At 47.1% G+C, this 16,050-nt stretch overlaps 2 protein-coding genes across 2 annotated transcripts in view; one reads left to right on the top strand and one right to left on the bottom strand.

The window, feature by feature from the left end:
* LOC146965757 (GTPase IMAP family member 9-like) overlaps nt 1-387 on the top strand; it is an 837-nt gene extending 450 nt beyond the window's left edge. Inside the window, exon 1 of the mRNA XM_085765124.1 lies at nt 1-387. This exon is cut by the window's left edge and continues 450 nt beyond it. Coding sequence (XP_085621250.1) covers nt 1-387 — 387 coding nt within the window.
* A 14,304-nt stretch (nt 388-14,691) lies between these two features.
* Nucleotides 14,692-15,743, bottom strand: LOC146965756 (GTPase IMAP family member 2-like). The gene is made up of 2 exons (XM_085765122.1): nt 15,593-15,743; nt 14,692-15,347 (listed from the first exon to the last, which is right to left on the bottom strand). The coding sequence occupies exons 1-2, from the start codon at nt 15,741-15,743 to the stop codon at nt 14,692-14,694; spliced, it is 807 nt and encodes a 268-aa protein (XP_085621248.1).
* Between the last annotated feature and the right edge of the window lie 307 nt (nt 15,744-16,050).

Raw genomic sequence — 16,050 nt, 5'->3', positions numbered from 1 at the left:
ATGATCTGTAAGAATCAAGATCTCTGTGGCTTCGTCAGCCAGTGTGATGGAGGATTCCACGTGTTCAACAACAGAGACAAGAGGAATCATGACCAAGTCACTAAGCTGATGGAGAAGATCAACAGCCTGGTTCAGAGAAATGGAGGAAGCTGCTACACCAATGAGATGTTCCAAGAAGCTGAGAGAGCCATCAGAGAAGAACAGGAACGTCTACTGGGAAGAAATCCAGCTATGGGTCGTAAAGAAGCAAGAAGAAGAGCAGAGGGAAGGAATCCATTTCTTGCTGGTGTGGCAGCAGCTGTTGCTGGAGGCGCAGTTGCAGGTCCAATAGGAGCTGCAGTGGGAGCTATAGTGGGAGTTGTGTCAAGTATCTGTTCCATTCAGTGATATTTAATGTTAAATATCCATTACGTTCTGGTCACAACTGGAGAGTTTCATGTTAACAGATTCATCTTTTTGATCACGTGTTCTAGTTTTCATTCATTATGAACATTTTCATTCCTCAGCACTGATCCTTTATTATGTCATTAAAATCCTCTCTAACTGTTTCAGAGCTGTAACAGACTGACTGCAATCAAACATGTGATGTATCTGTGTTCAACATGTTAATAAACACAAATGTTTCAAATCAGCTGTGTCTCCAGAACATGATTGTTCCACTTTCTCAACTTCAGAAATTTAGATTTGAGGAGGCAGAACATTGATGTTGCCCCTCTTGCCCCTGCATAGAGCCAACCTCATCTGCACTCATAGATTGAATGCTAAACCACTTCAAAATGGTGGTTTGATGTGTTGCTCGTAAAGGGATAGTTCAACATTTTGGCAAATTGGCCCATTGTAATTGTTAACCTTTAAATTATTTGTTAATGGTGAGCAGCCCCCCCCCCTCCAGACAATTCCTCTCTTTTTTGGTCCTGACATTTTTATGTTATTTTGTTCTCAATGCACTCTACTATATAGTGAATAAAGATTTTCAACTGCAATATTTCATTAATTGAGATCAAAGATGTGTTGTTTAAGTGTTTTAACCCTTTATTTTTTGGAGCAGTGTATTTGAAACACATCCAGAGCCCCGAACGGCAGCACTGCTCCTCTGTCCAGGTTACACCTGAAGCTTCACTGTTCAAAAACAAACTAAAGCAGCCCACAGTAGAATACAACAGAATCAACTAGAATAGAAATATAAAACTATCAATCACAGAATGATTGATGTGTAAATAAATAAATCCAGTCCAGGTCACAGGGTGGAGATCAAAGACAAAGTTCATTTCACACTTTGAAAAAAATGTTTTATGTTTATTTATTTTATCTGTGGATGAAATTAAAAAGTTCTGAGAGTTTGTGTGGATGCTGACGGACAGCAGCTGTGACATCATCACTAAACCCCCCCTTCACGTGACAGGAAGTAAAGTGAAACATGTTTCTAACAGTGAAGTGGGTCTGATGGAGGTGGTTTCCATGGTGACGCTCTGCCCTCTGCTGGACACTCGTCACCACTACAGCTACAGACAGACACAGCTGCTCTGGTGATTATGAGGAGCATGAAAAAAGGTATTGAGTAGGGATGTCACCATTACTTGTTTTCACAATTAATCGTGGTATTAAACGCCACAATTATTTAATCGTAAAGATTCCTAAATACCGTTACTTTCACAAAAATTCGATGTTGGAACCTTATTGGCAGATGTGGCGCAAAAATAAAGGTAAATGCTCAGATACTGGTCCATTTAACTAACGTAACATTGTAACAGTTCAATTGAACCTTTCAATTAAACCACTACATAAAAAACGCTAAAGGGGGTTCTTTAAAGAAATGTAATCGGTCAGTGCATGGTCTACATTGTTCTCAGTATCACCCTTTTAAAGTTCAGTTTCAACCCCCCAACCTAAAGAGAGAGAAAAACCACACAGCAACAGCCTTTCTTGCACTTACGGCTCTTTAGTAAATTATCCCTCAGCCGCCCCAAACAATAATAACCCATACATCAGATCCATTGATCAGTAAAAGAAAAAAAAGAGTCCATAGTTCACTGTCCATTCCACGAAATTAATCCCGTCTCCTCCCGAATTTCCGTATCCAAACGAAAGCGATTCCACGGATGAATAATCCACAAAGTATCAAAAATCAAAACCCAAAATATCCGGAATCAAAACTCCAAAAGTCAAAATTAAACGTTCGCGGCCATGCCGGTACCGGGCTTAGTCCAATCACGCAAAAAAAAAGAGAGCAATAGTCACAAAATGAAAACGATCTCACCCAGGACCAACGGTGGGAAGAAACGACTTGGTCCGGCGTCTTTGTCCGGCGTCTCGGCCGGCACCGCGCCGACGGGGAATCCGCTGCCTCCTCACAGCGCTATACGGCCCCAGTCTGTGCTGTCTGGATCCGGGGTTCTGCAGACCTGGAACACTTGACAAAGGCCGTTTGATAGTCCTGATAAAGCCGCAGACCATTCAGGTGTCTGGCGCTATACCTCTTTTCCTTTTTCCCCCTCTCCCCCACAAAGTCTTCCCCCCTAAATAACTTCCGCCCCCGTCACCATGACTCGCGGGCGCTGATTGGCCCAGGTGTACCAGCCCCCCTACGTTGCGTGCGTCAGTGGAGAGCGGAGGAGGCAGGACAGGTTCAACATACAATATGCCATGATGTTTCATACACAACCTCAAAAAAAACACCATCATTAACCGTGGACAACAGTCAATGCCCCTGCCCTTGATTAAGACCCCCCCCTACTGTGGCGGTGTCACAGATCCCCCCCCCCCCAGCCGGAGGTACAGGTGGATGCACCCCGAAGTAGGGCTTCAGGTTCACCACATTCACAGTGTCAATTCTTTTACTTTGGTCTTTCCACTGCACCTTGTAGTTCAATGGGCCTAGTCTCCTCACTACAGTTGCTGGGCCCGACCATCTGGGCGCAAGCTTTGAGGAGAAATGTTCAGACGCTTTTGAGAGCGGGTGAGTGCGAACCCAGACCAAGTCTCCCACCAGGAAATGTGCACCTCTCCTGTGGGCATTATAGTACTTGGCTTGTCTGGATTGACACCCACTCACCCTTTTCTTAACTTGTTCGGCCATTTTTTTATGTCTCTCCAGGATCGAATACGGGGGTTGATGTGGCAACGGCGCCGCCGTGATCAGCCGTTCCAGAGGGCCTTTCAGAGTCCTTCCAAGCGCCAGCTCTGCAGGGGTATGGCCTGTGGTCTCGTGATAGGCGGCATTAACAGCGAAGCGAAACTCCCTAATCCATAGATCCCAGTTTCTGTGTTGGTTTCCCACATACGATGCAATCATGGTTTTAATTGTCCTGTTTGCTCTTTCGGTTAGGTTGGCCTGTGGATGGTAACTGGTGGTAAACTTTTGTGTCACCCCCCATGACCTGCAGAGATTAGCCATTTCGTGGCCAGTAAACTGTGGCCCCCGATCCGAAACCAGCTCCCGGGGAACCCCGAAGCGGGTGAACAGTTCATCTTTCAGGACCGCCACTACGCGATGAGCCTTGCTATCCCTGAGGGGGAACATCTCGACCCACTTGGTGAAATAATCGACAACCACCAGCAGAAACAGGTTTCCTTTCTTACTTCGTGGAAACGGTCCCATGAGATCCATGCCCAGCTTTTCCCAAGGCTCCTCCAGCGGGGTGGCCTGCATTAAGCCTGCAGGTTTTTGGTTCTCGGCCTTGTAAACCTGGCAAGTGCGGCAGCATTTCACGTACTCCCAGACATCCTTGCGGACCGTGGCCCACCATGCCACCTCAAGCAGTCTGAGAAGGGTTTTCAGTCGGCCTAGGTGGCCACTCAAAGGATGATCATGGAAATATTCCAGGAAGGAGGCCACAAGAGCCTTAGGCACCACCAGCTGGTATTTATCGCCCCCCCCCTTTACGGGAGAACGACGGTAAAGAAGCCCCTGTGTCACGACGTATCCTATCCGATCCGCTCTGCTGCCAGCCGTGGCTTCCTTCACCAGGTTGCGGACGTCTGGATCCCGATCCTGCGCCTCTCCTATGTCTGACAGGGTGGAAGGCAGGGCGACAGAACAATGGGCAGAGTATACGGCCACAAATCCAACCCCGGACCTAGAGAGGGCATCCGGTACAATATTATGAAGGCCTTTCCGGTATTGGACATTGAAACAGAACTGTTGGAGCCGGAGGATCCAGCGGGTCAGTCTGGAGGTGGTTTTAGGACAATTGAAGGCCCACGTAAGCGCAGCATGATCCGTATAGACTGTGAACTCTACCCCCTCAAGGTAATGCCTCCATTTCTCAACGGCCCACACGACTGCAAGACACTCCTTTTCCGAGGTGGAGTAATGGACCTCGGCCCCTCTTAGCCCCCTGGAAGCGTATGCGATCACGTTTTCTCTGCCTTCCGTCTTTTGGACCAGAACCGCCCCCAACCCTACATCGCTGGCGTCAGTATGGACCTCAAAAGGCAACAAATAATCAGGTTGGGCGAGGATAGGGGCGGTGGCTAGAGCCCCTTTTAGACGGTCAAAACTTTGCTGACACTCATTTGACCACACCCACACCTCATCTTTTCTCTTTAACTTATTTAAAGGGGCGGCCAAATCGGCAAAATGGTCGATGAATTTGTGGTACCAGCCCACAAGTCCCAAAAACCGCTGCAGAGATTTAATGTCCGTGGGAGGGGGGTAAGAGGTCACCGCCAAGGTTTTCTCTGGATCCACTTGAACCCCCTTTTCAGAGACCACATGCCCCAAAAACTTTAACTGTCTCTGGAAAAATCTGCACTTTTTTAGATTAAGTGTCAGATTTGCCCGATGGAGCTTCTCCAGGACGGCGTTCAGGTCTTTGAGGTGCTGCTCTGGTGATGGCGAAAACACGATTACATCGTCAATGTAAACGCAGCAGATTTGCCCCCTCAGCTCCCCCAGAACCTTTTCCATCAATCTCTGAAAGGTGGCTCCAGCGTTCTTTAGTCCAAACGGCATTGATTTGAATTGGTACAACCCCAGCGGAGTGATCACGGCGGTCTTGGCCTTGCTGTCTGCTGCCATCGTCACTTGCCAATAGCCGGACTTTAGGTCGATCGTGCTGAAGACAGCTGCTCCATGCATCGATTCCAGCAAATCATGAATGAGAGGCATCGGGTAGGCATCCGGCAGGGTCTTGGCATTTAATTTGCGATAATCCACGCAAAACCTTATGGACCCATCTGGCTTTGTGACCAGGACCACCGGAGCTCCCCATGCAGACTGTGAAGGCTCAATGATTCCATCTCTGAGCATCTGGTCCACATGGTCTGCGATGATCTGCCGTTTATGTGGGGATACTCGATAGGCTTTGCAGCGGACTGGCACTTCGTCGGTGGTAAAGATCCGGTGTTCCTCCACTCCGGTTTTCCCTAGTTTGCCAGCACATACGCCCGGCCAGGATTCCAACAGTACAGCGACCTCTGGTGGATGGTCTGGGCGGGGTGGCGCCACGGCCTCTGCCGGCTGAACTGCCCCCTTAAGGCCCTGGGGCACAACTGCCACATAGAGCCCTGCACTATACAGGATGTTACTGGAGGGCCGCTGAGTCTCTCCAGGCTGCATGAGGAATGCATGGTAGGTGTACCCTCTGGGTCCTTTCACTCCATACGTATGGTCTCCCAGATTAATAACAGTGCAGGTTTTGCTCAAGAAGTCTAAACCTAAGATAATAGGGAAGGCCAAATTATCGTCGGACATGACGTAGGTTTCAATGGACCACATCATATCGTGCCAACAGTACAGCAGCTGCACTTTTCCTAGGGCTCCATGGGTCTTACCATCCGCCAGGGCGAAGCTCTGGTTGTCACTGGGCTTGAGTTTTTCCCCCCCCCGTGCCAACTCCAGCCACTGACTGTGCCTCATAAGTGAGTAAGTGCAGCCTGTGTCAAACACTGCACAGCATCGCCTCTCCCTCACAACAATAGGGACCCGTAGGAGTGCCAGCGGGGTTTTTTTTCCCTGCTGGACCACGGCCACTAAATCAGCCGGCTTCTTAGAGGTGCCTCTTTCCTGAGGTTTCTTCCTCTCTCTCGCCTTCTGCTGGTCAACTTTTCCCCAATACTCTTTTGACGATGTGCAATCCCTCTCTACTAAGGTGCCTACGTTTACCAGTTGGTCCACGGTAGAAACGGTTCCTCTGAGACAGCCGGCAATGCGGGGATTGCAGTTATTTAAGATTTTCCTCACTAGCTCCACTTCCCGGATCTCAGGCTTCCATCTGAGACACAATGCCCGATAATCATAAGCAAAATCTCTTAAGCACTGATCTGGCAGCTGAACCATGTCTCTCAATTTCTCCTCCACCTCCATAAGATAATCTGGAGGGAGGAATGCGGCATTGAAAGCCTCTTTAAATTCCAGCCAATTGCCTATGTCACTCTTCGCCACACACCACCAGCTATGCGCTGACCCTTTTAAAGCCCCGGACATTGTGCCCACCAGTTCTGTGTCTGATAGCGGTCTGACCGCTAGGAAGGTTTCACAGCGGTCCACAAAGTTCAACACATCCGCCACCTCCCTGGCCCCGCTGAACGTGGGGAAATCCATATGTACAGCCGGGCGGGAGTACACCACGGACGCCCCAGTGGACTGACCAGGTGAAACAGTGGGAGGAGTGGGGAGATTCAGGCTGGCCAAAGCGGGCGGTGGAGCGGGCTGGATGCATACACCGGTGATTGGTGTTTGGATCTGGGCATCCATGAGGTTGAAGACCCGGTGGGCCCCACTGTGGGTAGCATCTGTGAATGAGGAAATACCTGGAGGAAGGCCGTGCCCAGGGCCGTCAGCGCGTTGAGGAGGGGGCCCCTGGAAACCGACTCTCCCAAGGGAAGGCACCTGCGTTCCCCCCGGTACGGGCAGATTAGCAGAGGGTTGGACCCGGGAGGGTCGCGGCCCCCCCTGGGATACTTGGAACGGGGCAAAGCCGACGCGCTTCATCCTCTGAATTTCCGCGCTCCATTTTTCATCCCTCCGCTGCAGACACTCCACCAGTTGTATTTCGAACTGTTTCAAAGTGGACATGACACTATGCTCGAGGTGTTCAATGTTTTTGTCAACATACCTCCTAATGCTGTCCTCTCGGTTCAGTGCACTGGTGGTAGAATCTCGGAAATCCGCTTCCATCGAGTGCACCTTCTCCGCTAGGGCCTTCAGCTCCTCTGACATGGATGTGATAACAGGCAGTTCCAGGTAAGATGTATTTTCCCCGTCAGCTGTCCCGTCTTCGTTATCTACATCTGAGAGGTATAATGAGCTGATCAGTGATGTTATTTCCCCTACGGGGTTTCTCCTAGTAACCCATTCCTCTCCCCTGTGCTCGTGGTGCTGCTCGCTGCCTGAGGGCACAGGGGTAGGGGTGGAAGCCCGAGTCTCTGGACTCCCCTCCACACTGCCCTCATCAACCTCAACCAGAGGTGGCAGACCTGGTTGACTATTTCCCTCGGTGGCCATGTCTTGTTTCTTTCCGTTTTTTTTTTTACTCAACAATAATAATAACAGAATACCTTTGTTCACAAACAAGGTGCCCCAATTAGTTACATTTTCATGCAAAATCCCCAATACTCAGAAGACCAATATTTCCCATGTCTTTCCCCATACTGGCCACCATCTGTAACAGTTCAATTGAACCTTTCAATTAAATCACTACATAAAAAACGCTAAAGGGGGTTCTTTAAAGAAATGTAATCGGTCAGTGCATGGTCTACATTGTTCTCAGTATCACCCTTTTAAAGTTCAGTTTCAACCCCCCAACCTAAAGAGAGAGAAAAAACCACACAGCAACAGCCTTTCTTGCACTTACGGCTCTTTAGTAAATTATCCCTCAGCCGCCCCAAACAATAATAACCCATACATCAGATCCATTGATCAGTAAAAGAACAAAAAGAGTCCATAGTTCACTGTCCATTCCACGAAATTAATCCCGTCTCCTCCCGAATTTCCGTATCCAAACGAAAGCGATTCCACGGATGAATAATCCACAAAGTATCAAAAATCAAAACCCAAAATATCCGGAATCAAAACCCCAAAAGTCAAAATTAAACGTTCGCGGCCATGCCGGTACCGGGCTTAGTCCAATCACGCAAAAAAAGAGAGCAATAGTCACAAAATGAAAACGATCTCACCCAGGACCAACGGAGGGAAGAAACGTCTTTGTCCGGCGTCTTTGTCCGGCGTCTCGGCCGGCACCGCGCCGACGGGGAATCCGCTGCCTCCTCACAGCGCTATACGGCCCCAGTCTGTGCTGTCTGGATCCGGGGTTCTGCAGACCTGGAACACTTGACAAAGGCCGTTTGATAGTCCTGATAAAGCCGCAGACCATTCAGGTGTCTGGCGCTATATCTCTTTTCCTTTTTCCCCCTCTCCCCCACAAAGTCTTCCCCCCTAAATAACTTCCGCCCCCGTCACCATGACTCGCGGGCGCTGATTGGCCCAGGTGCACCAGCCCCCCTACGTTGCGTGCGTCAGTGGAGAGCGGAGGAGGCAGGACAGGTTCAACATACAATATGCCATGATGTTTCATACACAACCTCAAAAAAAACACCATCATTAACCGTGGACAACAGTCAATGCCCCTGCCCTTGATTAAGACCCCCCCCTACTGTGGCGGTGTCACAACATTGAATTGGTAGGAATTTAAATGTTAGAGTGTCATTTTTAATTTAAAAAAAAAGCAAAACAAAACAAAAAACAAAACATTTAGATGACAATTCATGACCTGAATATTTCAAACACTTCCCCTGGGGGTTAATAATTGGTCATATATTAATAGATACTTGAAATATTTTGTGTAAACAATGAGTAATGTAGTTATATTTTGACTATATTTGATTTTACACATTCATAGTGTTGTGAAATTAATTAATGCAGAATAATCTTGATAATCGTAATAATACGGTGATTATTTCTCTGACAATAATCGTACAAAGAAAATGTATAATCGTGACATCCCTAGTATTGAACGTTAATCACATCGTTTCATGTCTAGAAGTTTTTGTTGAAAATGCATCTGCAGCGTAACGAACGTTTGACTTATAATACGTTTACAATTAACCTTATGCACGTCAAATGCTAACCAAGCTTAGCATTTTTCTGCTAGAAGCTCTCTTGGTAAAATAAAGTAGAAAAATATAGAAATGAGAAGTGCATTACTCAGCCACAGCATCGTTTCTCTGTTCTGTACTGGGTCAGGCCACAGGACTTCATCCTCAACTGGATTATGTATGTTCCCTGATATCATTAGACACAAGTGTGATCAGATTGAGTAGTTGTGTTCAACCGGTGAAACTTGTGCTTTACTTGTGTTTGACTTTTGCCACCTGTGCTCAGCATTTTGCAACACAGGTGCATCACAATGAAAATGTGTTGGTAAGTTGTTAAAGTCTAAACAGGTGAAAAGTGCTGATGGTTTTGCCAAAAGAGACTGATTCAGTCAGTGGTTCAGGCAACTGAGCATTTGGTTCAGACAACAGGGTTTAGTGTTTTAGCAACTGAGAAAAACTGTACAGTAATGAAACAGAAACTGTTAATCCCGTGTGCATTAAATTAAACAAAAATAAAACTAAGTAGGCTAGCCTGTGTGTAGGTCGTTGGTCTAACCCTAACCCACTTTATGCTACAACATGTTGTTTTTATTGATGTTTCTCTAGACAAACGCTCAGCAAATTGATCCTGGTCTCTGGACAGAGGGGACAGGACATGAAATTCATGATTTGTGTAGAAAAAAATGGACTATTGCCTGTAATGTCCACTTTTATTCATTCATTTCATTTCATTTTATTCATTTTAGGGCTTGCCTCGCCAGACATGTGGGAACGACTGTGGGATTTTTTTTCTCATGGTAAGGTTTCTTGTGAAAGTATACGCACTGCAGGCATCAGTCAACAATGTAAACTGATGGTTCTTCTATTCCAGTATTTATCATTCTGTCTGTTTTCAGTGAAGTGGACGAGTTCTGCAGGAGGATGGAAGGGCAGATGAGGAAAGAAGGAGCACTGCCATGATATAAAGACTATTTGTGAAAGCCTGTGCAATAAAACATCTGAAACCATTTCATTCCATTCATTTCATTGTAGGCTATTTTAAGACTGTTTTGTCATTATAACCCCATGCAATAGCATTTACAGGGTTGCCAACTTTTGGTCCTGGGCTGGAGTGAGATTCTGTTGGCGGGGGGGGGGGGCTGTCTATAATAATAATAGTAATGTTTAATGTAGATATTTTCTCTCTCTCACACACACACACACACACAATACCGCAAACTGAGTAGAGGTGTAATAGGTGACAAAATATATCCCTCTAGGGGGGTCTGGGGGCACCCCCCCAGGAAAAAATTGTGATTTTAACATGTATTTGAAGCATTCTGGTGTACTCTGAGAAGAAAATAAAGGGAAAACACAACATTTGCTTCAGATAAGAGGGAAAAAAGCAGATCTGTGGTTCCTATCATTGTATGGCTGGAGTGTATGAAACTGGTCTAGTGGGGAGCTGTGGCTTTTGGCCTGGACCGGCCTATTGAGCCTATTAATATATGAAAGGACAGAACAGACATGTCCTGTGATTTTCAGTCTTCTACTACAGCCTGATGATACAATTCAGGTCCTGAAATGTGTGTTTCTCTTCTGTAATAAACATTCTACATACCCATTCGGAGTTTGCAGGTATGGCACACGTGCATGCATGCGCAGTTGCGCACACACACACACACACACACACACACACACCTGTTGCTGCGCTGTCTCTCTCTCCTCTGCTCTCTGGACTGAGCTGCCTGGCTGTACTTTTGTGCTACCCAGTCTGCATCTTGATGTCCTGTTCAGTCTTCTACTACAGCCTGATGATACAAGTCGACAACTCCCCGTCCTACTGTGCTGTGATCACAGGCTTGAGCAGCCGTCCAATCGACACGCGGATAAGCATCGCGCACACCAATCAGAGAGCCTATTGATGAGTGCCAAAGCTTGCTTTAATTTTTTTTCTTTTTTTTGCCAAATCGCTTGATTTTGGCGTGAGAATAGTTTGAGTGGCGTGAGAGCGTGAGACAGGACCTAAAAGCGTGTGACACACGCCAGATCAACCCTGCTCCCAAGTGACGTCACGGGACCAAAGACTGCGTCCCGCTACATTAGCTAAGATTTCTTGCCGTTATTTACCAGTTGACGTCAGCGAATCAACAAATAGTGCCTTAAACGCCTAAGATGCTGTTGCCTTCGTCCTCGTCGATGCCTGAGAAGCAGGCAGGGCCGGTTCTAGGCAGCATATATTAGGGGGCAGTCAGAAATGTGAAGGGGGCATCATGTGAACACATCATGCTGAATTGGGTTGTTGGCTGTGTCCAACCCCAACCTGGAGAAGTGGATTTCACTTTGTCAGGCCTCTACCTTCAGACCTGTCCAACTAGAGGCCGGGGGGGGGGGGGGGGGGGGCAACCAGGGTCTTAGAGCCTCTACCTTCAGACCTGTCCAACTAGGGGCCGGGGGGCCAACCAGGGTCTTAGAGCCTCTACCTTCAGACCTGTCCAACTAGGGGCCGGGGGGGCCAACCAGGGTCTTAGTCCTCTACCTTCAGACCTGTCCAACTAGGGGCCGGGGGGGGGGGGGCAACCAGGGTCTTAGAGCCTCTACCTTCAGACCTGTCCAACTAGAGGCCGGGGGGGGCCAACCAGGGTCTTAGAGCCTCTACCTTCAGACCTGTCCAACTAGGGGCCGGGGGGGGCCAACCAGGGTCTTAGGCCTCTACCTTCAGACCTGTCCAACTAGGGGCCGGGGGGGCCAACCAGGGTCTTAGGCCTCTACCTTCAGACCTGTCCAACTAGGGGCCGGGGGGCCAACCAGGGTCTTAGAGCCTCTACCTTCAGACCTGTCCAACTAGGGGCCGGGGGGCCAACCAGGGTCTTAGGCCTCTACCTTCAGACCTGTCCAACTAGGGGCCGGGAGGGCCAACCAGGGTCTTAGGCCTCTACCTTCAGACCTGTCCAACTAGGGGCCGGGGGGGCCAACCAGGGTCTTAGTCCTCTACCTTCAGACCTGTCCAACTAGGGGCCGGGGGGGCCAACCAGGGTCTTAGGCCTCTACCTTCAGACCTGTCCAACTAGGGGCCGGGGGGGGCCAACCAGGGTCTTAGGCCTCTACCTTCAGACCTGTCCAACTAGGGGCCGGGGGGGCCAACCAGGGTCTTAGAGCCCAAATTTGTTACTGTCGTAATGCAAAGAGCCACATTATATGGGGGGGGGGGGGGGTGCATATACCTGAAGATGCATTGCAAACCCAGAGGGGGTGAAAAAGGTGAGTAGCTAAACCCGTCTAGGGGGGTCTGGGGGCATCCCCCCCCCAGAAAATTTTGTGATTTTAAAATGTGAGTGAAGCATTCTGGTGTACACTGAGAAGAGGGGGGTTGGGGGTGTCTACTATGGTCAAGATTTACAAAACTGAAAGGTAGTCTTATGAATACTAAAGAAAAAAGAACAGAACATTTTAGAAAAGAACACTGTCCCTTTTTTGGCGGATTTTTGTGCTACTGCAGATAATTTTGTCAACTTGTAAAATACACATTTTTTGAGTATATTAAAATGTGCTTTCTCAACTTCTAACATTTGGATTTGAAGGGGCAAGACATTTATTTGAGGGGGCGCTGCCCCCTCTTGTCCCTGCGTAGAGCCGGCCCTGGAAGCAGGAGTTGGGCGAGCAGCATCCACACAACAGCGGGTACCATTTTTCATCAAGTAACAACAACTGTGAGACAAATGAAGCTTAGCGAAAGTTCAGACAGGAAGACTATCTCTTTAAGCACGCCTCAAAGCCCTTTCCCTGTTTCCCCGCTATCCTCTCGCTCCACCCTTATTCTCATAATTCAACCAATCACAGTCTCAAGGTCAGATAGAAGAAGAAGAGCCATTTAAGACAGTACATTGTGAGTGTCTCTTTCATGAGTAAAAGTAAGATATTTTATTAAAATGTCATTTTTCAATGTGGTTATTTTTTGTGTCATTGGTGTTACTTTGATTTGCGCTATAATTAAATATTATATGGGGGGAAAAAACAGTTTAATGAATATAATTTTTGGATTTTAAGATGCTGACTCCATGCTTGACACCATTTTGTGTAATTAGCCTCTTATAGATATTTGTCATTGGTGTTACTGTGAAAACTAAATACATATGATAGGTGGAAAAAAAGAAAAATATTCTAGTTGTCCATTATAGTTGGTAACATGGTCAACATGCTAATAAATAGTTCCCACTAAATTAAATGTGTGAAAACTGAATTAAAATGTTTAACTTTTTTGACTCGGACAATCACCATATTTTGATATGATGTAGTGCACTACATCATATACACGATGTAGTGCACTACATCATATACACGATGTAGTCCACTACATCATATACACGATGTAGTGGACTACATCATATACACGATGTAGTGGACTACATCATATACACGATGTAGTGGACTACATCATATACACGATGTAGTGGATAGGGAGTGAGTGAGTGGATGATTGCGAACACAGCTATAGACTGATGCTTGCTGGCTGCGTGACATTCTTGATTTGCATGTTTTGTATTGAAATAATCCAAAGTAACTAAAGTAATCCGGTACATTACTTTAATTTTGTGACACTTTGTGTAAGTTACTGATTACATTTTTTAACAGGTAACTTGTAATTGTACTGGATTACGTTTTTAAAGTAGCCCTCCCAACCCCGACCACGCTAGGAGCTTCATCATCAGAGCTCTAGAAGAACTTAGACCCAGTCATTTTCAAACTTTTATTCATCTTCAGACGCTGAAACAACTGAAACATTGAAATGACCACATTATACATCTTTCAGGTTATAGACAGAGACCCTCGACATGTCTGTGCAGGTCTATGACCTCATGAATAGGATTAGTGATTGATCACATTTTTAGGAGATTAATCTGATACTTCCCTCTGTGTTCATCTATCAGTGTTGCCTCACTTCTTTTGTCCCTACCTTAAAGGGATAGTTCAACATTTTGGCAAATTGGCCCATTGCCATAATCGCTATAGTCATAGCAGTAGGTTCGTTACCTTTAATTGTTGGTGCAAGCTGTTTTTAGAACGGCGGAGCGCAGCAGCTGGCTGCTCAGAGCTACGCTATGGAGGCTAAGGGAATTTCTTGGTTTCCCTCATCAAACTCATCAAATACACAACCCAACAACTCCAAAACGCTTTCGTGGACAAGTTGTGACCTGCACATTCACCACGCTATGAGATAATAATGGAACGTTACGAAACGGAGCCGTTTTCGAGGTAAATACAGGGTAAATACAGAGTCTGCTTGCTGAAAAACTGTCCCTGAACGCAACGCGCATCAGCGGTTTTGCATGAATTTACCTCTTAAACGGCTCCGTCTCGTAACGTTCCGTTATTATCTCATAGCGTGGTGGTTGTGCAGGTCACAACTTGTCCACGACAGCCTTTTGGAGTTGTTGGGTTTGTTTATTTGATGAGTTTGATGAGTGAAACCAAGAAATTCCCTTAGCCTCCATAGCGTAGCTCTGAGCAGCCAGCTGCTGCGCTCCGCCGTTCTAAAAACAGCTTGCACCAACAATTAAAGGTAACGAACCTACTGCTATGACTATAGGGATTATGGCAATGGGCCAATTTGCCAAAATGTTGAACTATGCCTTTAAGAAGTTAGTGAACTGACTCCACTAAGGTTGGCTACCCCTCCTACCATCTCCTGACTCCCTGTGTGGACGGACGTCTGACCTCATAAACCCGACGTCCTCCCTCAGAGACTGAATCTATCTTGTGCAGCAGCTGTTGGACCTGATCTCTGTCCTCCATCCTTCTGTTGTTGAACACCTGGTACCGACCGCTACACTTCTTCAGAAGCTTCTGCAGGTTCTCGTCTTCTCTGATGAACTGGTCCAGGTCGATGCCGTCCTCTTCCAGTTCGTCTCCATAGGTGAACAGCACCATGGTGTGTTTAGGGGCATCAGGACTCAGCATGTTCTCCAGAGCCTTCAGACTTTCCTGCTCCACTTCAGTGAATCTTCCCAGCTGGATGGTGAGGAGGAAGACGTGAGGACCTGGAGAGCTCAGCTTCAGAGCTTCCTCCAGCTGAGCCTTCACCTGGTTCTGGTCCTTCAGCACAGAGCTGAAGAGACCGGGGGTGTCCACCACAGAGACTCTACGACCACCAACCTCACCTCCTCTCTCCACACAGCTCAGTGTCACAGGTGAAGCACTGAACCTACAGTCGAACTCCTTCCTCCCCAGGATGGTGTTTCCTGCTGAGCTCTTCCCCACTCTCTCCTGACCCACCAGCACCACCCTCAGGTCAGAGCTACACCCTGGAAACACCTGAGCTCCAGGACTCAGTGCTGTCAACACATCAGAGTGACACAAAAATCAGTTTTAATCTGAACTGTTGTGAACCAGAATGTGGATAAACAATGGTCTGATCTTAATGATTTTATTTTGTAAGTGTTAGAAGTCAAAGTTAAAAGGAAACTACAGTGATGAACTGCACGATCACACGGAGATGAAAATAATGATTCCCTCTTTATGAGCTGCAGCTAATCAATCATCAATATTAAGTATCACAGAATGACACAGGCTTGCCTACCCGACTCAGATACAGCTCTTCCTGGACCTCCCACACTTCTGTAGCAGCTTCCTCCATTTCTCTGAACCAGCATGTTGATCTTCTTCAGCAGCTCAGTGACTTGGTTTGTGATTCTTCTTGTCTCTGTTGTTGAACACGTGGTATCCTCCATCATACTGAGTGATGAGGTCACTGAGTGGTTGAATCATATTAATCAGTGTCTCTATGGTAACATCTTCTGCTTCTAGGTCGTCTCCATGGGTGAACAGGACCATGCTGTACTTTCTTGCTTCTTCTCCAAACATCTCCTGAAGGATCTTCACTGTTTTTTTTTTCTTCTTCAGTGAATCTGCCTGGTTGCATCACGATGAGGAACACATGAGGACCAGGAGCAGCAAATGAGACGGATCTAGCGATCTCGTTCTTCACCTCATCGTGATCTTTACTGGTGTCAAACAGACCTGGAGTATCAACAACAG

Source organism: Trachurus japonicus, chromosome 21, assembly GCF_045865225.1.
Source record: "Trachurus japonicus isolate A0001 chromosome 21, Traja_1.0".
NCBI lineage: Eukaryota > Metazoa > Chordata > Actinopteri > Carangiformes > Carangidae > Trachurus > Trachurus japonicus.
This window is presented reverse-complemented; position numbering and strand designations above follow the sequence as displayed.

What these genes read in the sequence shown, in the direction of transcription:
- LOC146965756 (XM_085765122.1), bottom strand. Translation starts at nt 15,743, where the DNA reads ATGGAGGATACCACGTGTTCAACAACAGAGACAAGAAGAATCACAAAC. An exon ending in AAGAGCTGTATCTGAGTCGG is followed by an intron (nt 15,348 to 15,592) that starts GTAGGCAAGCCT and finishes ATGTGTTGACAG; the next exon opens with CACTGAGTCCTGGAGCTCAG.